Raw genomic sequence first — 20,002 nt, 5'->3', positions numbered from 1 at the left:
GCTGCGCATCGACAGCGTCATACCCAAATTTGGAGAAGGACTACGCCCACAGGGGGAGCCGACGGAAGAAAGGGAGGGGCCATGTCATGGCGCCAACAGCCCAAAGGTTTGGTTTCAAAATGGATAGCAAACCTCATTTAGCTTCTCGAATAACTTATTGGTTTTCGAAGTTTATGTTTCAACTGTTGTGTTACAATAGTTTGAAACGTTACCAAATGAACGTACAGTGGCGAGAAGTAACGTAACAAAAAGGTATTTTTCTTTCCTTTTTCAGCTCTCTGTGCTTTACATAAGTGTTTATATTTTCAAATTTATTTCTTTTATCTGACTTCCTATATTTGAAAATACATATCTTTACTTTGTACTCATTATTTTGTTAATATTATTTCACCCTTAGGCTTAGTGGATGATGACTAATACCCCAAAAATCTAAATACATTTTCACTGCGTTCAAGTGGCAACAGCTAACATATTCCCATTGTATTTATTAAAGAAAAAAAAATCCAAATATCCACTATTCTTACATTGGTGACAGTAATAGCATTTGTAACACTTTTCGAACTGCAATTTAATTAAACAAAAAACACAAGCATAGACACAAATATTCACTCTTTTTATGAATACGTCATCTGGACTCAAATATTGCACAAACTGCAGATGATGTTTATACCTAACATGATGTTCTATCCTCACTGCTGTGAGAAGGAAAGGCACACTAGATGGTGTTTGTTTTCATTATTGTCCACAGATTTGCCAGATTACTAAGAGTGTTCACTGAAAAGTGAGCGACAGTCACTGGAGCCATAAATGTCTTGGCAAAGACGACAAGCCTGTCGTCTACTGTCCAGCATTGAACAGCTTCATTCTGCCCTCCATACCCGACATGGCGTCCACGTTCTTGCGCCAGTCTGTCACTTCCTCTTTCTGTAAGGTTCAGTTAAAAAAAATATATATATATCAATCTTAACTCATTCAGTGCCATTGACGACTATACTTGTCAAAGATCGATTTTTAACTGGGCTGGCAGTGAATGAGTTAATTGTGTGAATTTTCACAATTTCATACATTCATATTTAATGTCAACATAGAGCAAAAGTTACACTTTTAATACATTTATAACTTTTGCCTCAAACGGCACAAACATTTTTTTTTCTTTTCCTCGTCATGTGTGGGACGTCTCACATTTTAAAAAAATCGGTTAAAAATTAGCATGTGCATAAAACCAAATTTCCAAACAAACGCTCACCTTCTCCTCCTCTTTCTTCACAGTCTTGAGGTTGGCCTTGAAGTCGACAGACTCTTTGACTTTGGCTCCCAGCAGTGCTCCCAACATGGCGTCTGCAGACACCCTCACCCTCTTCAAGTTCGGCCTCTTCATCTTGCCCTTCAACTCGTAGATCTTCTGAGACAGGTCCCGCAACTTTTTTGTTTCATCCATATAAGCCCCAAAAGAAAATACACTTGTTTACTATTCATAAAAAATAATCAGGTACACACCCATTTGTGTCAATTAGTTAGCCACATGTGTTTGAGTACTGTATGGTCCTTTGTCATGCCTAGACTGTCATATAAATTGGATGGAAGATTATAATATACAACATGAGCATTAAAATAACATTTAAAAAAAAATGTTAAACCCCCCCAAATCTCAAAAGAAATGGGGCAAAACCTCCTGTAAGTTTTTTTTTTGTGTGTAAATTATTTAACACTAATAAATGAATAAATAACTTAGGTTGCCCCAACCAAAAAATAGTAACATTAAAAAAAAAGAAAAAAAGATGAAAATAAATCAGTAAATGGTAAATCTGTGAGTATCTGGGAGTCTCCCATCGGCATAGACAAAGAAATTGGTTTATACACTCTAAAATCAGTTGGGTCAAAAGTAACCCAATTATGGATAATAAAAAAAAAAATGGACCGATCGAATTTATGGGTCAATTTGATGCAACTTTGTGTTGTTTTATGCAAAATGACCAAAGAAAAATTAACCCAAGTAAAAGATCTGACCAATATTTAAGAATTTTATTTTACTAAAAATAAATAAAAATTTCTTGTCTCAAAGGATCGGTCAATTTTTGACTCAGTTCGGTTATTTTTTACCCAAATGAACGTACCCTTGGTACCATAGGTAGATAACATTAATAAGAAACTTTCTGGGTTGTTTTATACAAAATGACACATTTTTTGACCCAAGTAAAGGATCTCATCAATTTGAGTTTTGTTTAACCCTTTAAAAAAAAAAAAAAAAACTCAAAGTATCGGTCCATTTTTGACACATAGTTTGGTTATTTTTGACCCAACTGTTTTTCGAGCGTACCATTGGTACCATAGGTAGATACCATTAATAAGAAAACCGGAACACATACCTCTATATCATTGATGGCCACCTTTAAAGCGATGTCATAACGATCCTCATCGATGACATCAATTTTCTGGTGAAGCTCTTTGCAAAGATTCTGCACATATAAACGTTCAAGTACTGTGTATGTTATGTTACAGTGTGGTTAAATCTTAATATTGACACTGCATACTTGCAGTTCCTGTGTAGACAGGCCTGACATCTGGAGTTCTGGAACTCTCTCAGCCAGCGTTCTTTCCCGTTCGTCTCGTCTTACTTGCTTGTCCTTCTCCAGCATCACCATGGCCATCTTCATCATTTTGGTCTGATTGCACAACATTTTGGACATGAAATGACACGCCAGCCATGCAGCAATGACCATAACGTGAGTAAATTAGTAGGCATACCTTCAAATACAGTCTGCGAGATGCAGATATTTTTGGTCTCTGGAAAAGAATATGGTCAGACTTTTTGTGTGGCAAATTTTAAAAACATTCATGCAGGTTAGTGTGAGGATTAGCATAACTAAGTCCAGCTGATGACATTTTGGCAGTAAGGTCATTAAAATAACACATTTAATCAAAATGATTGAGTAATTAAGACATGTGAGAGCTTTTTTCTTTGCGTTAACTTAGTAGTATTAATATTAGCACATAATTTCACAATTGTAAGCATTTGATGATGCAAATGAATGACTTTTGACAGTAAATTGGACTTACTGAAGGCCTGAGCACGTAAGCAGGAGGTGACATTGATGCATGGGGAGATTACAGGTAAAGATAATTACTGTTTAAAACATTTACAGTTCAAATATGACTAATATTACGATAAAGCTGATTGATACTCACGCATCAGACATAGTTAAGCTTTTCTTGCCTTTCCCTCTGTCAAGAGAGAACGGAAAATAAACATTTCAGAACATTTGGTAGACAAGGTATGATTTTAAATAGTTGATGCTATTCAAATGAAGTCAAGACCTGTGCAGGTAAACTACAAAATGCAACCAAAGAACATTTATTGGTCAAGATTAGACAAAGACTGTTCATATCACATACATTCTCCAAACGTCATGTAATGCAATTTTTTTTCTTACCTTATACAATATACGACAAAACTACTGGCTGGTAGCTTTTTCCAAGATGAGAAGTGCACAAAGAAGGCTGGATATATAGATTCCAGCGCCCTTGTGAGTGGCTCTCCAAAATAGACACTCTGTCCTCACCATTCTTGCCCGGTGTCGTGTATGAGGTGTGAAAATGGCCACCTGTGAGGCTTTCTTATGGACTGGTTGGTCATACAGCGCCGCATGGTGGGTTTGAAATGGATGAATCTGAATGAATGAATTATTCTCATGTTGCTCTTTTGTCAAACCTTAATGCTCCTATTGAAAAACAATTGTTAACTGTAAAGGGATTTTTTTTTTTAATGTAGCACATAATTAACTGCCATGTGAGTGTAAATAAATCAATTAACCACGATAATAAAATTAGAGTAAAATAACAACACTCACCGTTTGAAGACACCTGTACTGTAAAGGAAAACGGGAAGTCATTTGCAGAGCGATAGTACCACCTAGTGGCATTTTTTTTAGGTGTTGCCAAAATTAAGTCTTCTAGGAGTTCAGGCCTGGGCACCAGGCAGCGCCATGGCCCTCTTGGAATCGCTGCTTGTTATTATTATTCCCAGAAATATATACCTGAACACACACACTTTGAACTTCATCAGCATAAGAATATTTTTGTAATATATGTAAATACTGTATCACATTAATATTATAATAACATGGTTTTTCAGTACACGTTTTAAGTACTGTAGTAACAAGTCGTATAAGTGTTTACATGGCAAGTTAGACATGCTACATGAAAACTGAATTTGGCCGAGAGAAATCTATATACTGTATTAAGTTAACTATGATTTTATTTTTAATGGAGGTTTGATTATAGTACACACATTCTATTACTCCTAGGCTCATGCTTATAATAAAACCATTTTATATTATAAACAATCATTTTATTGAAATTAAAAGTTTTTTTTTTGTTCATATGAAACAAACATGTAAAGCATATAAGCCAAAATAAAACGTAAATTAAGTAAAACAACTCAAACGTGGCAGCCACGCTCCATAAAAACACTCAACTTGGCCTCAAAAATTTCTCATTTTGAAAGTGATGTACTTTTCATCAAATGCTATTAAATCTTGAAAGAAAAAAAAAAGGCAAGGATCAATTGATGGCATTGATAAGCCTTATGCATAAAGTTTTTCGTTTTATTGCATGACTGTTTTCAAATAATTACTACATGCTATTTTTTTGCGCAAAAAAGTATTATTACCAACACAATTGTTTACGGGCATCTCGACGGTATAAGGAAATACTCCTACACTACCTACAATAAGGAATATGCGAGAGCATTTAAGCCGTGTTACTGTTCAGCTACGGTGATCACACACAGTGACATTACTGTGGGCTGACCGGTCGTCCATCTCAATCTTTTCGAATCTACTGGCCGGCATTAAACAACTTCATTCTGCCCTCCATACCGGACATGGCCTCCACATTCTTACGCCAGTCAGTCACTTCCTCTTTCTGTTCATGAGAGGAAAATCATAAAATCAATGAATGCTTGTCCTAATTTTACTTGACCGCAGTTTTGAAGTGTAAATAAACGGATTTTACCTTCTCGTCTTCCTTTTTGACCGTCTTAAGATTGGCCTTAAAATCCACAGACTCCTTGACCTTGGCGCCCAGCAGCGCTCCCAACATGGCGTCTGCCGAAATCTTCACCTTTTTAAGCGCGGGTCGCTTCATTTTACCCTTCAGCTCAATGATCTTGGCAAAGAGATTTTCAAGCTGAAGGAAACCGTTAAACAATTACTAAAGTTTGCCTCGTCAACCACATTCCCTAAATTATGGCCCACCCTTAAATTGGAATAGATTGTCAAGTAGATAAATTTCCAAACCTCTACATTATTCTTGTTAACCTTGGAGTTGATGTCGTAGCGTTCTTCATCGACCACATCTATTTTATGGTGCAGTTCTTTGCACAGAGCCTAAGAGAGAGGGGAGAACCTTCAGAGGTTGCAAAACAAAATGTGTTTAAGTTAAAAAGTCAATCAAAGTAATACTGTTGGAAACTGTCCCAAAATGTCATCATTTTTTGATAAATTAATAAATGTATTTAAAAAAAAAAACAACAACAAAAAAAACACTAAATTAAGTGTATGCAGTGTATTCGCTGAGTAGCTACCACTTGTAATTACTTCCGGATGCCACAAGATGGCAGAAAAACATTTAAAAAAAAAATAAAAATCAGAGAGCCCTCTTCACAAATGAATTCATAACCAATTTCTAAATACTTTAATGTATTTTTAACCCTTCTGTTAGGTTGCAGGTAAAAAAAAAAATATATATATATATATTTATTTATTTTTTTAATTTATTTATTTATTTATTTTTGGGGGGTTTTTGTGTTTATAAATTACAATGGTCACAATGTCCAATGAACATTGTTAGGAGACAAACAACAGGAGGGATAATTGCTACCAGCGATGTATTCAAATAAACTTGAAAAATTAAATAACAATAGAATAAATAGAAATTGAAAAAAATACAACCCTAACAAAAAAAGACTCAAGGACAACGTTGACAGGTGTCAAATATGAAATTCAATATCAGCAGCAGGCATCCCCTGCTGTGAACGTTGTGTGTGCTTGGCAGCGGCGTGTGGAACATTCAGAACAGCGCGCGGCCGTTCGAACGGAACATGATGGACGGGCGAGGCGCCGCACGCACGTATACCTGAAGGTCCTGCACTGACAGCCCAGACAGCTGCAGCGGCGGAACTCTCTCGCTCAAAGTAGCTTCTCTCTCCTGGCGCTTTGCCTCCTTTTCCTTCTCCAACATCACAGTTGCTACCTTTAGCAGCTTGGTCTGAATTGGAAAAGGAAAAGTAGTCCCCGTGTGACTTCTTATTGATCAAATGTAGTGTAAGAAAATACCTTCAGGGTCAGTCTGCGAGATGCTGAAATCTTGGGCTTTCTCTGCACAAAAATTTGCATAAAATGTTACAAGTCAAAAACAGTTAACATATCATTGAAAAAGAATGGCTTACCGGTCTTTGGTGGACATTGAAGGGAAAAACAAAAAAACAAACAAAAAAAAACAAGTTAGAATATGAACAAGGTATTATAAACACAAATGTTAATGTAACAAAATGAGTTATATCTTACGCCTCTGACATGTTGGAAGTCTTTTGTCTACAAAAAACACAAAGCACATTATGCAATATTATACAATATGACACCTTTTTTTAATTTCTAGAATAAAAACCAGTGACAGAAAGATGAAAACAATGAAATGCTCGATATTTGCATTTGAAATAATATAGACTTCAGAACTGTACCATATAAAACGACGCCTTGCATTTAATCTTTGTTATTCAAAACATTCAAACATGCATCAATTCCAATAAATTGCATACATTCTTCAGCTAAAAACAAAGGAGCCATGATAAATCTGCTCCTACAATGAAGAGAAACTCATCATACCTTCCTTGAGTGTGCAAAAGGAGCTGTTGAGGTGTGCAGCGTCCGTCTCAAAGTGACATGAGGAACCTCAGGTCACATTCAAGGACTCCTTGTGTGCTCCGTGAGTGGCTAACTAAAATAGAACTCTTGTGCCAGGACAGCAAGCAAATCAGGATGCTGTCACCCATTATTCTCATAGTTAAGTCTCTTCTACTGTTTGTATTATAGAGCGCTATTCATTTTGTAATACATATAGATGCTGTTTAATTCATTTCAAAGTTAGGACATTCCAAACTCTACAAAGCAATAAAGACAAGAGAAACAAAGCAGAAAAGTGGGTTCAATATTTTAATCAGAGTTGTCCAAATTGGTAAAAAGTTCAGCTACCATAAATACTGCGCTACCCCAAACCTGTAAAAAAAATAAAAAAAATCAATCATTCACTTCACTTGCAAACGCAATTTATACGATTAACCTTAAAATGAGTATATTTTGGTAGATATAGTATTAAAATACATGTTGAATTAATTTTATGGCTACTCGTGTAACTTAAAACACTCGTAGGCTATCCTAAATCTTTCCCCATTGACTTGAATGAGTGGGAATGCCATTGTTGCAGTTCCTTCTAGTGTGCACAACTTGGCCATCGGGGGCAGTATAATACAAGCAAGATACACAAACAAAGAAGAGCTTCACAACTACTTTAAGTGGCTCAGTAAACTGCAGTATGAGAATTAATTGTAATACTTTATTCTTTTGCATCACTTTTTTATTTACAGTCTAATATTGTTTTTAGGGGGAAAAAAAATACGTACATAAGTATAGAAAAATGTGGCAATGATGTCACACCATTTCTCTCATATGGTGGCTGATGCAATAAATTTCAATCGTCATACGTTAAGTGATTTTCAAATGTGTGGTACTTTCGCAAACGTTCAAACTGTACGGAATGTTACAGTGGCGTACAATAATAATAAAAATACATTTTGGGAACGCCTGTGCCTTGACGAACAGTTACGCCTACATCTTCAACACTACTGTATTTTAATGGTGGTCATGTGTTTTCTTCACAGCTACTCACAAGCTCTGATGACGACTATTGCCCGGCGTCAAACAGCTTCTTCCTACCCTCCATGCCTGACATGGCCTCCACATTCTTTCGCCAGTCAGTCACTTCTTCCCGCTGGAGACCATAAATATAGTTAGATGCTGTCATGTAGTTTATTAAATAAATAGAAATATTTATTATTACTTAGCATAACCATACTTTTTCATCTTCTTTCTTCACTGTCTTAAGGTTGGCCTTGAAGTCAGCCTTCATGAGTTTGGAGGGGTCCGAGTATGCTCCCAGCATGTCTTCGGTGCTTTTCTTCACCCTCTTTAAGCTGGGCCGCCTGACCCCCTTCAGCGAGACAATCTTCTGTCTCAATGATGCAATCTGTGGTGAAGAATACAAATTGATTACTTCATTGTGCTGTACTTGCTGTGCTGCGGGTCATAGTTCACACCCTTAGATTTTTGGGGGGACATATTGTGCAAATCCAAATTTTATTGCAGAAATCTGCAGTTTATAGTGAGCATGTTTTATCTATGTATTATGGCAGTACAGTCGACCCCAGTGCTATTCACGGAGGACACAGAATAGGTGATAATCCACAATTAATTGACACTCATTGGTTCCTGGGTCTGTGCAGATGCAGTCATACTGATAGCACTTATATATACGAAAGAGTCGGATGCGATATGATGAAATCCGGAAAATGCAATCTGTAAAATGTTAGCACGTTTGCAACGTGCCTTTCTAAACTTAGCGTGAGTGCAAGGCGTGTCTAAGTGGGCCACACAATAGTGTGAATTTGTACACAAAGACCCATCTGCTGCTTTTAAATTAGCTGTGTGGGAAACGGCCCGTTTGTGTGGTGTGGTCCGTTTTTATTATGCACCTGGGTTTCCAAATATATCCTCACATGCTTGAGACACACCCACTTTTTTTTTTTTCCTTTTTTTCTTTTTTTTTTTTTTACAGAAATTGTAAATTGTGTACAGTTTTCCCTCGTTTTCCGCTGGGGTTAGGTTCCAAAAAATACCTGCAAAATGAAATCTGCGATATAGCTTTATAAATGTTTTAAGGCTCTAAAACCCCTCACCACATAGTTTATACGCTTTTTTTTTTTTTTTTCCATCGGGGCATTTACATTTTCTCACATATCTCTCTTGTTTAAATATTCACAATGTTCAAATCTTCATAAATTTGATAAAATAGGTACATTACTGTAAAAAAAAAAAAAAATGCATGCAAAATTGCACTTAAAAAAAATAATAATAATCCGCGAAAATGTAAGGCCACGAAAAGTGAAACGCGTTACAGCGAGGGAACACGACATCTTTTCTTTTGGACAATGTAACATGTACCCTATTTACTGCTGTGCACTCTGTACTAATAACCTCGCAAATAATTCAATATCAACTATAGCCACTATTAGGGATCTAACGATAAGCGCGATATCGTGATATTAAAACTGCCACAATATCGCCATCATCATGTTCACATCTGCTCAAAAAGTCAGGTTGATTTCCATTTGTGCAGGTCTAGCACCCTCTGGTGGCTAGTTTTTTTGTGCAATTTAATTTTCATTAGGGATGTTTTGGCCCTTCTATGCTGAAAATCCACACTAATTGTCAGATGAAGGGATAAAGTCAATATGTGGGGGAACTCAATGTGTGCGTTACAACATAACATAATAGCATAATAATGATAACATTGCTGTTATGTACAAAAGCATAATATAGTGCTTTTTTAAGTGAGCTATTCTTTTTACTCTTACTCTTACAAAGGTTTTGCATAACAAAACTACAAATCAAAAAACAAACAAACAAAAAAATCCCATTTAAAATAAATGGGGAGGCCTCCAAAACGTGATCTGTGTCTGCCCAATAAACCACGACTGACTTCAAAATTCACACACATATCAATCTCAGTGAACTGTAAATGAATATTTGCATGAATTGCTAACCAATCAATTCGTAATGCTTAGCTGGTGCAATAGGTCACAAGCACAAGTCAAAGGTCCACAGATTCCTCGAGCTCAATCATACTTGACCTCATTTTCATTTTTGTCCACCTTCACAGCTATGTCATAACGAGCTTCATCGGTGGCATCAATCTTTCTGTGCAGTTCTTTACACAGTTCCTGGAAAGGAAGAAGACGTTAGCAGTGTGTCGAGTCAAGACGTGGACGTCATGTCTTGCTTACCTGAATTTCTTGGACTGACAAGCCTGAGGTCTTCGGCCGAGGGAAACAGTCACTGAGGAATCTTTCCCTCTCCGCTCTTTTCTCTTCACTCTCAGCCAAAAGCATGGAAGCGGCCTTCCTCAGCAAGATGGACTTTAAAGTAAGTAGTAGAAAGTCTCATGGCATTTTAGGACGATGATATTCACTTGTTTTCATAATATTTGCTGGACTCACCTTCAAGTGAAGTCGGCGTGAAGCTGAGAATTTTGGTTTTCTCTACGAGGTAAATGACTACACTTTATACAACTTGTTGGACTAGCTCATGGGGTGAATGCTGAGAGATAAGGATGGATTTAAATGCAATTAAATGGTGCTGTGTTAATGCTATACTATGCTTATATTTTGTGGCTGCACATTCAACTGGTCTCAGACAGTTGGGGTGCAAATATACAAGGAGGCTAATGACGGGTCTCACAAAGGCCACCTTTCAAGCTAGGACTGCCAAACTCCAGGCAAAGGCAATTTTTGCATTCATGTACTTTACCGGTCACATCCCCTAAAATGGTTAACTGATTAACAATTACTTTGGTGGGAATGGCTGTCATAATTAATAATGTATCTTTGTTTCATTATCTTTGCCAGCAACGTAGCGTGACAAGCAAAACAATGAAATGCTCTTTCACTCGATGGAAGAATTTATTTCGTTACATGGCTCAGTAAAGGTTGCAAAACTGTGAACCTCGACAGATGGGTGATGCTAAATTGCGAAATGTTTGCCTACACGGTGTGGGCGGAGCTATTAAAGGATGACGATCATGTCGAGGATTCGGACGTCTCTCAACATTCACAAGAAAATGTCTGATTAGAATTTGATGTTAGTCATACTCACCGGTCTTTCATGGAAAATGCGACAGGCAATCAAAAAAATAAAAAAATTGCATTAACATTAAAATGTGATGCAAGGAAATGATGTAGAACATGACAGTACTCACCCTTCAGACATCTTCTGCAGTTTATTGTTGCTTTGGAGTGAAAACGAAGCTTATGTTACTATTATTTTTTGTCTGATTTTGTTTAGCTTTGTAATTTATTACTTTTGGATGCATGTTAGTATCCTTCCACGACTAGATAATCCTTCCTATTGTTACAGAGGAGGCTGCTGAGCTGCTAAATTTAATAACATGATGTCCTGGACACCAAATGACTGGCAAGGCCCCGAATGCTTTCACAGTAGTCTGAATTTATAAAAGCAGTGTACAGTATAGCCAGCCTACTCAAATTGAGCCTTACCTAACATCTGCCTGCTCCGTTTTAATAATCTTTTTACCCATCTCAATTCATTTTACCTGAATTTGACAACAAGATGTATAAATGCCTCTGACACAACATAATCACAACCAGTTAAAATGATGACCGGTTGGGTGAAGTGTGGATGATCGAGTGAGCTTTGCAGGTCACAAGCGCGGGTCAAGCACGCCGTAGTCATTCGCCGGGTGAAGTCTCGGGTTACGTTTACTCACTTAAAGAAGCATGGCGAGATTATAAAGGAGCTTGGCATGTAAATACCAGCTGGTGAGAGGCTTTGACGGCGCCCCCTGCATTAAATCCCAGCTAATTTCAATGCAAATGAAGTAAAATGGATCCCAAGACACCTGAAGGGCTGCCAAGGTCCAGTAAAATCAAATTTATTTTAATATTAGTATGTTATTAACTTACCTTGAAGGTGAAATCAATCAAAAACCGCAGGAATAGGAATCAAACAAGCACACAAATGATTTCTACATGGACACTGTCACTTCTGTCCATGCAAATATATCACCTCCACTCCCACCCGACTATTGCTGCATCACAATGGAACAATTCTGGATTCGATCCAGAGCCAGGACACATTATTGCATGTTATTGTGCAGCACAAGGACGCACTTGATACAGTATGTGCCTCAGCTAAGTGGCAGCTCAGTCATCCCTCGCTGTAGAGATCGGGTGCTCCGAAAATGTTTGCCGTTGACAGAATAGAATTTGGCATCACCCATGACATGACAACACAGCAGAGCATTTTTAATGACACGGTTGTAAGACATTGTAGATATACAGAGGATATATATAAAGTATACACACCCCTGTTTAAATGCCATATTTTTGTGATGTTTAAAAAATAAAATTAAATTAGACCAAGATCGTCATCAATCTACAGCATTAATGTGCTAGAACCTAAATTACTCAATTAAAATAAATGAGAGGGGTCGAAATTAAAAACAAACAACTGAAGATTCGGAATCCACCAATCACATTCAAACGCATGTTGAATGAGAGTCAGTTCCAAACTGCCACTATTTAAAGTGCCTCTGATTAACCCCAAAAGATGTTGTAGGCTTTTCCTGATTTTAAAAATGTGTGTTTTCGAATGGGATTGATTCGGAATACAGTCACATTTCAAGATGTATGAGCATGTGTACGTTTGTGCAACCACTTCCCAGTTGTTTATTTTTACTTCCACTTTCTTTTTTTTTTCTTTTTTTTCAGTTCGAGTTGTTCAGGTTCTCCTTCATATTAATGGTGGAAAAGGTTTTGAAATTATCTTTATTTTTTTCCACTTACATTACAGAAAACTGTCATTTCAGCATGTGAGGGGTGTGTGGACTTCTTTAATCCACTGTATTTGGTGTCAGACAACATTTCAGTCAGTGTGTGTGCCTGTGATTTGTCAACTGATACAACCGAGCTCAGGAGAAAATGTGACAGGAATTTTTATGTTCAACCATCTAATCTCCGTGAGGGCTTTAAAAACTGCTGTTCCAAAATCCCCTGCTATCCAATGGCATGAAGTGTTGATCCTTCCAGGCTCAAACACTTTATTGCGTCTTCTTGCCAGTGAGGTCATGGGATGTTTTTATTTTAAACACTTGAAGCAGGATACATACACACAATCACTCAAAAGGTGTACTTTTACAAAATTGTCCATATATTTCTTACTGTATTTGCTTATATGTTTAATCAAGGCTACGGATTTATAAAGAGTTAAATCCCACCAATAACTGGAGGATATGTTTTGGAAGCTCAACAGTTTTGTTTATGAGTTCCCAAATTCCAGCGTGTCGGAGCCAATCCACTCCTGATGGTGGCTATAACGTGACTTCATGATTTTCTAGCTACAGTCACGACCACCGAAGAAGAAAAAGCGGAAGTTGTGAACAATGCTGAATATGGTGATCGGAGGTGGTAGCACAAGTCTCTAACGTCAGTCACTCTTTCTCAGTTTCATACTAACATCATTTATGGCGTTTAACGACGAAATACTGTAGAATCTTTGTTTAGTGATAATTTCGTCATCGTCGACTTGTCAGAGCTTCTCAAATTAGCGTTAGTTGCTAGCTACCGTCAAGACGTGGTCTCGATAGGTTAATTGATTCCTACATCCTTGGGCTTGTAAAGATGTGCAAAGTCCGAATGCTGAGGGCTTTGGTGGCGAGGCGACTAACCGAGGCCGCCGACGAGATATTTGGACTCTTTGAGAAGACGATAACGGAGTATGAGGAGGAACTGTGTCGCTCCAAAGAGGAAAATGAACGACAGCGACAGCTACTGGACGCATTTCTCAGGCCCAGTGTCCAACTACATATAGAAGGTTTGTATTGCACGTTTCATTCTCATCTCACAAAATGATTACTTTAATCCAATTGTTACATAAAGATACGTAATGGTACTGAAACTAAGACGAAAACATCTGTAAAAGCAGTGGAATAATTAATGACATAGCATCCTTTTAGTTTTAGCATCCATGTTTTTTGTGTCAATCTGATACCAAGCAAATACAGGACCAGTTTCGCAGATACCGATACTTAAAAATCCCCATTAATTTTCACGCCTGATCTATTATTGTGGTGCTCATCTGCACACGGTGATCAACAGAAAACATTTCTACCCCTTTGTGACTCGTTGGGCAATATTTGATTTCACTGAATACATTTTCTCCGTGTTCTCGTTGTCCTGCAGACGTCCATCAGCCAACGGACATGAAAGTAGACTTCACCCCTGAGCAGCATGATTGGCACGGCAGTGCGGAAGAGCAGAATACTCCGGCGCCCTGCCACATCAAAGTTGAAGAACTCTGGAGCAGCCCGGAGGGAGAAACAGGCGACAAGGCATGTGATGAAGTCAGGTCTTCGCACCTTCATTACAGTCAAAGCAATGATGCCAGAGAGCCGGAGCTTCAAACTAGCAACTTGCCAGGAGAAACCGCTGAAGACCATCATGAAGCATCACAACCGTACATCCGCTTTGACTTACCGGCTGACCGCATGGCATCTGACTCATCGGACGAGACTTTTCACAGTAAGGCAGACTCCCAGGATCACGGCAAGAAGTTTCATTGCGGTGACTGTGGCAAAAAGTACACGTCCAGGACGGGTTTGAAAAGGCACATGATGAGTCATACAGGGGAGAGACCCCACAGGTGCTCGGTTTGCGGTAAGAAATTCACACAGCGCTCGGACTTAGTCATTCACCTGCGCAGTCACACCGGAGTGAAGCCATTCGCCTGCACGCTCTGCTGTTGGAAGTTTGCGAAAAAGAGCAGTCTGGCGTTGCACATGAGGCGACACACGGGGGAGAAGCCTCACTGGTGCTCTGTGTGCGGGCAAAGATTCCGACACCGCTCCAGTCTCGTGGACCACTCCCGCATTCATGTCCAAGGGAGCGTTTACACCTGCTCTGTGTGCGGCGCCGGATTCTCCGGGAGACGCAGTTTGGTGGCGCACAAGAAAACCCACAGCGGAGAACAGGCCCTTTCTTGCTCACTTTGCGGGAAGAAAATGTCAAGCCCGAGCCACTTGGCGTTACACATGAGGATACACACCGGAGAGGAATTACACCCGGACGATTCTCCGCAATTCGATGAAGAACAATCAGAAGTGAGAACAATATAGATGACTGTCACAGCCTCGTCACCAGTGTTGTTAACAGTCATCTTTAACTTGACCTCAAAAGATCCCACTCCACTCATTTGCTGACTCCCTTGTCTCTCACCAAATCAACCCCCACTTTTCAAAACCACAAACACTCAGTCATCAAAAGACGAATATCCCTCACTTGTTTGTTAGTCGTGCATGTTTTAAGTCATTTGAAGGAGTTGCTCTACTCATACGCCTATCATCCAGTGAGAGGAATTTGTGACACTATTCCTTGTTCTATTTAAAACTTACCATATTGTAACCTCCAAAGGACAGTTCAAATGTTCTGTAAGCCGTTGCTTGTACAGTGAATGACATTTTCCATGGAGAATAAAATGTTTGACGTCAGTTTTGAAATTTGGTTAATTTGGAAGTCAACCAGCACTCTTGAGTCCCTTTTTGTCAATTTTTGTGGCAAGTGCAGTCCACATACCAATAATCTGTCTGATTTGAAGATGTTTCCTCACTTTATTATCAAACTCCACAAATGCCGAATTGCCTGATGCCTCTTAAAGTTTTCTTCCTTTTTCGAGTTGTTTTTTTCCCCTCCTCAATCGTAAGGTGCATATCAAACCTTTTCAATATTTGAGTTAAATGCCGTAATAGCCTGTTAGAAAGCAACCTGAGGCTCACACAAATGGATGTATAGATACTGTAATAATCCCGAGATGTTTTTTTTTTTCCTCATCATGTGGAATCTCTGACATTTAACAAATAGGTTTAAGATGTTGAAAATAAGTGTTCCCTGCTCTAATACAAAATAAGTAGTTATTAAGCAATATTTCCTGTCGATGTGCAGTTATGTCTGATGATAGCACCTGATAACAGCATTCATTCTTCCTGAGTTCTGTGATTATTGCTTTTCAGCATTTAAAGCAAATCACACAAGTGGAAAGTTGTATCACCTAATCTGAACTTTTAGAAGACGACATCATTAATTATTGCAAGTGCAACACTACAATGATCCAGGTTGTATTCTTGTACACGTGTTTGGCAACTGGGTTTGCAACGTTGTCTTTCCTTTGGATGTTGGACTGCAACCAATTGGTAAGGATTCAATTGTTTACTGAAAATACTTTTTTAAACTTAAAATCACAATCTTGTGGAGGACAATCCAGTGCAAGTTGGCTAATAGAAGTGTAATATGATCCAACTTCCTAGTCTGAAAATATTTTAAACTTATATAGTTACAACGCATTTTACAGTTTTTTTTTTTTTTTTTTTTACCTTTACTTATTTACAGGAGGTAATTACTGATTCAGAGTACTTTTGCCACATGTTTTGTGAGTCCTAAAACTTCTTTTCCCGTTTTACAGGGTCTCGATAGCTGCACAATTAAGTGTGAGTGTTTAAATATGTCTAAAAATAAATACAAATAGCTGTCACCCTTGTAAACACGGCATGCATATTTTTGTATGTCAGATAATTGCACAGACAAATCCAAGGTTGTGCCCCGACAGAGTGCCCCCACCCCACCTGAGTGGGGTCCTGACTGTGTGGGAATTGGTAAGGACGACCATGTGTCTGTTCTCATTATGAATATCACATGGAGGCTAAGATCAGATGGTGAGTGCAATTTGAGACCTTGAGTGTCCTCACTGATTTTTGTATAAACACATATTTTTTAAGCATTCAGATTAATCCCCGCTCCTCTTTCCAGCAAGTGTACTATCACTCCATGGAACACAGTTGCATATTGCTGATAAACATACGAATGAAAGTGTGTGCGTGCAGTTGACTTACAGTATCAACCAGCAGCTTAATCCTAGATTTAGCAAGGTAAGGAGGTTCATGTTGAACTTGAACTGCGCCATACAAGTAACATTGTTTTTTTGTTTTTTTTGTTTTTTTTAATACCTTTAGTGGACTTTTTCATTGTCTGGGTTGCTTGTGGATGCTGGCCATACGTATACAATGTCAGCCTTCAATTTGCCACAACCTGACATTGGAGATTTTGCCATTACAAAGCAAGTTTCAATCCCAGGTGAGGTATTATCATTACAAGTTGGCATTTGTATTGTGTATGTGTATTCGTGCGTCATCTAAAAATGACTTGCCATGTGCATGAAGTTATTGTGCAGCTTATACTGTACCCTTAAAATATCACAAAGCGATTGTCTAAATTGCTGGTAACAAAAGTGAGTAAAAGTGAAAATCTCCAAGTTAGGCATTAATTGTGTGGCCACCACGTTTTCACCACATTTTCCAGCACTGCCTTAATCATTCGGATTTGAAATTTGAAATCAAGTAAAATAGTTTGTTGAGGTATTGTTACTTTTTTTTTTAAAGGGTTTGTTTAAAAAAAAGTGTGTTTTATTTCAGTGTTATTAAAATAGAATATGATTTTTTTTTAATCACTTTTAGAACATCAAGATACTGTATGTGTTTGTCTCCAACAATAAATTCCCATTTATATGACTATTAAACATGTGATATTTTTCTACCATGGCTAGGATGTGATGACAAAAGACTCAGAAATTCTCAAATGTGTTTGGAAAATGGTGAGTTATTTATTGTCTTTCAAATACAGCAAGAGAAAGGAACACTCAGCAATTCTCTTTTTTTTTTTTTTATTAAAAAAAAACAACCCAAAACTTCTTATTCAAGGTAGCCTTTGGGACGCCCACATCGCGACTGCTTTGTCACTGGGGAAACATCAACTGTTGTCAATTTTTGTGGACTTTGAGGCAGACGAGCATTCCGACATATACCAAGTCTCCATTCAGAGTCATGACATCCATTTCTCAAAAAATGTTTCCAAGGTGAAGCTGAACTGATTTTTGTCTAACATTTACTCCGCATAGCAAGCTTTTCAGTATTGTCTTATTATTCAATCTCACAAACAGGACAACAGTAAATCTCTAAACATCACCTTTGACTTGGATGTGACACAGCTCTTAAAGTGCGAACTGCTGATAACAGTGAGTTTTGTTTTGCCCCACACACAAAAAATGTGTCAAAGCTTCATTTTCTCTCTCTGTCTTTCTGTCTGTCTCTCTCTCTCTCGCTCTCTCAAGATCAAGCCATTCTTTACAAGATGCATGAATGACGGCTGTCATCCACAACAAACGAAAATCAATTATTGTTTGTGTAAGTATATTGCAATTACTTTAGCATTGTCATGTCAAATGTCATTAAACGCTAAAAATTATTGACCTTAACCCCTGGGCGTTATGTTGAAATGACTTGGTCAGAACCATCAAAAAGCCCAAAACGGGTCACAATAAGGGTTAAAGTGACACAAAATATGAAAAATTAGTGTGTGTGTTTTTTTTTTTTTTTTTTTTTTTTTTTTTAAAGCTCTTTTGTGCATTGAAAATAAACATTATTTTGGGGTTACAAGTTCAACCAAATGCAGATGAATAACTGGCAATAATATGACTTAATAGCACAGACAGAAGACTTTAACTGCACAGAAATTGTTTTTATTTTGTATTTTGATCACACTTTTTTTTTGTGCGTAGTTTTTCCACCACGGACTGCCATGATTAAGGGGGCAGTTGGACTGGCCTTTGTTGGTGTTTGTTTTGCCTATCTGCTGAGGGCTGCATCTTACAAAGGTAATATGATTTGATTGTAGTATGTTGACCTTGCTCTTTCTATTTTTTCTTTTGATTTGTCACAGGGCAACCAGGTTTTGTTTTATTGCACATTATCACCCCCTGCAGGCAGAGAATGGAAATATTCACTCTTAGGTGGAGGGACCACTCCAATTTGGGAGTCGTGATGTCACTAACTAGATTACAGACTGAACTGATCATATTGCAGAGGTCTCAGTTTTCTTCTTTCGCTCAGGTCGCGTCAGTGCGTCGTCATCGGCAACTGACCAACAACGGCAATGCTTCCAGGTGAGAGAACGAAAAAAGGTCTTCATCCTCTACTCCCTTGACCACCCTTTATACAAAAACGTCATCCTCAAGCTCTGCGCCTTCCTGACGGCCAAATGCGGCACTGAGGTGATCCTGGATCTGCTGGATTCCACCCGACTGGGAATTCTAGGCCGTATCCAGTGGCTGGACTGGCAGAGAGAACAAATTGAAGGCTCTTCAGATAAGATCCTCCTCCTGTGCTCACAAGGAGTGCAAGCCAAATGGAGAGCCATGTGCGGAGAGAAACGGGTTCTCCTGAGGGAAGACCTGCGTTCGCCCACTGGCGACATGCTCACGCCGGCTCTCGGCCTCGTCGTCCCTCATCTGGTGCATCGCGCTTCCTACGAGAAGTACATGGTGGCTTACTTTGAAGATGTTTGTTCCCCGGAAGACGTCCCGTCGCCGTTCAACGTCACAGTTCGATACAAGCTGATGAAGCAATTTGAGGAGCTCTTCTTCAGAATCCTGGATGCCGAAAAACACGGGCCGGGTAGAGTTTGTCACATTGAAGGACTTGCAGAGGGCGAGTATCACCGCTGTCCCTCGGGTCGAGCCTTGCAGGAGGCCTTGGAGGCTTTCCGGGAGTACCAGCTGAAGCACCCGCAGTGGTTTGATGAGGAACTGGTGGAGGACTTGGAAGTTGACGGGTAAGGCTTATAATGAGCTTTACATGCAGCAAAAGTTTGGCAAGATTATAACTTGACAATTTTTTTTTTTTGAATACAGGTAGAGTATGGGCAACTTTTTTTTTTTTTGCCCCTTTGGCATTTAGTGGCACAAATGATAATTCTGTTTCATTGCTGCTAGAATTATGAAACAGGTCCTTGGAAAACTGTCTTATCTGTAAATCATCCCTGGACCCAAAAACCTTTGAGAATTTTTTGTGAACATGTGTATAGGTTATGTTTTTATGTTTTATATTATTATTTTTTTAAATATATTTTTGAGTATACGTATATTTTTTCTTTCTTTTTTTTTTTAAATAAAAAAATGTGTATTTGAGAAATAAAATGCATTCAAAATTAGCATGTTTCATACTGTGGACAACTATCATTACATTGTATGGTAATGCATGGGATAATTCAACT

The 20,002-nt window shown here is 38.4% G+C and overlaps 4 protein-coding genes across 12 annotated transcripts; 1 reads left to right on the top strand and 3 right to left on the bottom strand.

Annotated features, from left to right (window-relative positions):
* Positions 1-37: 37 nt before the first annotated feature.
* LOC144016320 (interleukin-17 receptor A) lies at positions 38-19,946 on the top strand. Of its 9 annotated transcripts, none has more exons than XM_077517280.1 (16): positions 38-106; positions 749-926; positions 1,270-1,411; positions 2,634-2,723; positions 7,937-8,028; positions 8,161-8,306; positions 10,040-10,256; positions 16,362-16,386; positions 16,468-16,611; positions 16,706-16,824; positions 16,909-17,029; positions 17,499-17,546; positions 17,653-17,807; positions 17,892-18,135; positions 18,510-18,605; positions 18,841-19,946. In XM_077517280.1, exons 7-16 carry the CDS (start codon positions 10,221-10,223, stop codon positions 19,563-19,565), a joined length of 1,713 nt encoding a protein of 570 aa, XP_077373406.1. In that variant the 5' UTR covers positions 38-106; positions 749-926; positions 1,270-1,411; positions 2,634-2,723; positions 7,937-8,028; positions 8,161-8,306; positions 10,040-10,220; the 3' UTR covers positions 19,566-19,946. The 9 variants fall into 9 exon arrangements, with proteins under 9 accessions (XP_077373406.1, XP_077373409.1, XP_077373413.1 ...); XM_077517287.1 differs by lacking the exon at positions 749-926 and having other exon boundaries at positions 82-252; positions 17,892-17,966; positions 18,063-18,135; XM_077517286.1 differs by lacking the exon at positions 749-926 and having other exon boundaries at positions 82-252; positions 18,841-18,893; positions 18,966-19,946.
* On the bottom strand, positions 829-2,835 carry LOC144016323 (troponin I, slow skeletal muscle-like). Its single transcript, XM_077517291.1, has 5 exons — positions 2,746-2,835; positions 2,532-2,663; positions 2,367-2,456; positions 1,247-1,420; positions 829-924 (listed from the first exon to the last, which is right to left on the bottom strand). The coding sequence occupies exons 2-5, from the start codon at positions 2,655-2,657 to the stop codon at positions 838-840; spliced, it is 477 nt and encodes a 158-aa protein (XP_077373417.1). The 5' UTR covers positions 2,658-2,663; positions 2,746-2,835; the 3' UTR covers positions 829-837.
* On the bottom strand, positions 4,559-6,395 carry LOC144016321 (troponin I, slow skeletal muscle-like). The gene is made up of 5 exons (XM_077517289.1): positions 6,336-6,395; positions 6,136-6,267; positions 5,298-5,387; positions 5,014-5,187; positions 4,559-4,923 (listed from the first exon to the last, which is right to left on the bottom strand). The coding sequence occupies exons 1-5, from the start codon at positions 6,393-6,395 to the stop codon at positions 4,837-4,839; spliced, it is 543 nt and encodes a 180-aa protein (XP_077373415.1). The 3' UTR covers positions 4,559-4,836.
* Positions 7,960-11,099, bottom strand: LOC144016322 (troponin I, slow skeletal muscle-like). Its single transcript, XM_077517290.1, is given in 6 exon segments — positions 7,960-8,046; positions 8,131-8,301; positions 9,965-10,054; positions 10,118-10,249; positions 10,331-10,372; positions 11,085-11,099. Coding segments are annotated over 6 exon segments (537 nt in total).
* Positions 19,947-20,002: the final 56 nt, after the last annotated feature.

Source organism: Festucalex cinctus, chromosome 3, assembly GCF_051991245.1.
Source record: "Festucalex cinctus isolate MCC-2025b chromosome 3, RoL_Fcin_1.0, whole genome shotgun sequence".
NCBI classification, from domain to species: domain Eukaryota; kingdom Metazoa; phylum Chordata; class Actinopteri; order Syngnathiformes; family Syngnathidae; genus Festucalex; species Festucalex cinctus.
Note: the sequence above shows the minus strand (reverse complement) of the source record. Positions and strands in the feature narration are given on the sequence as shown.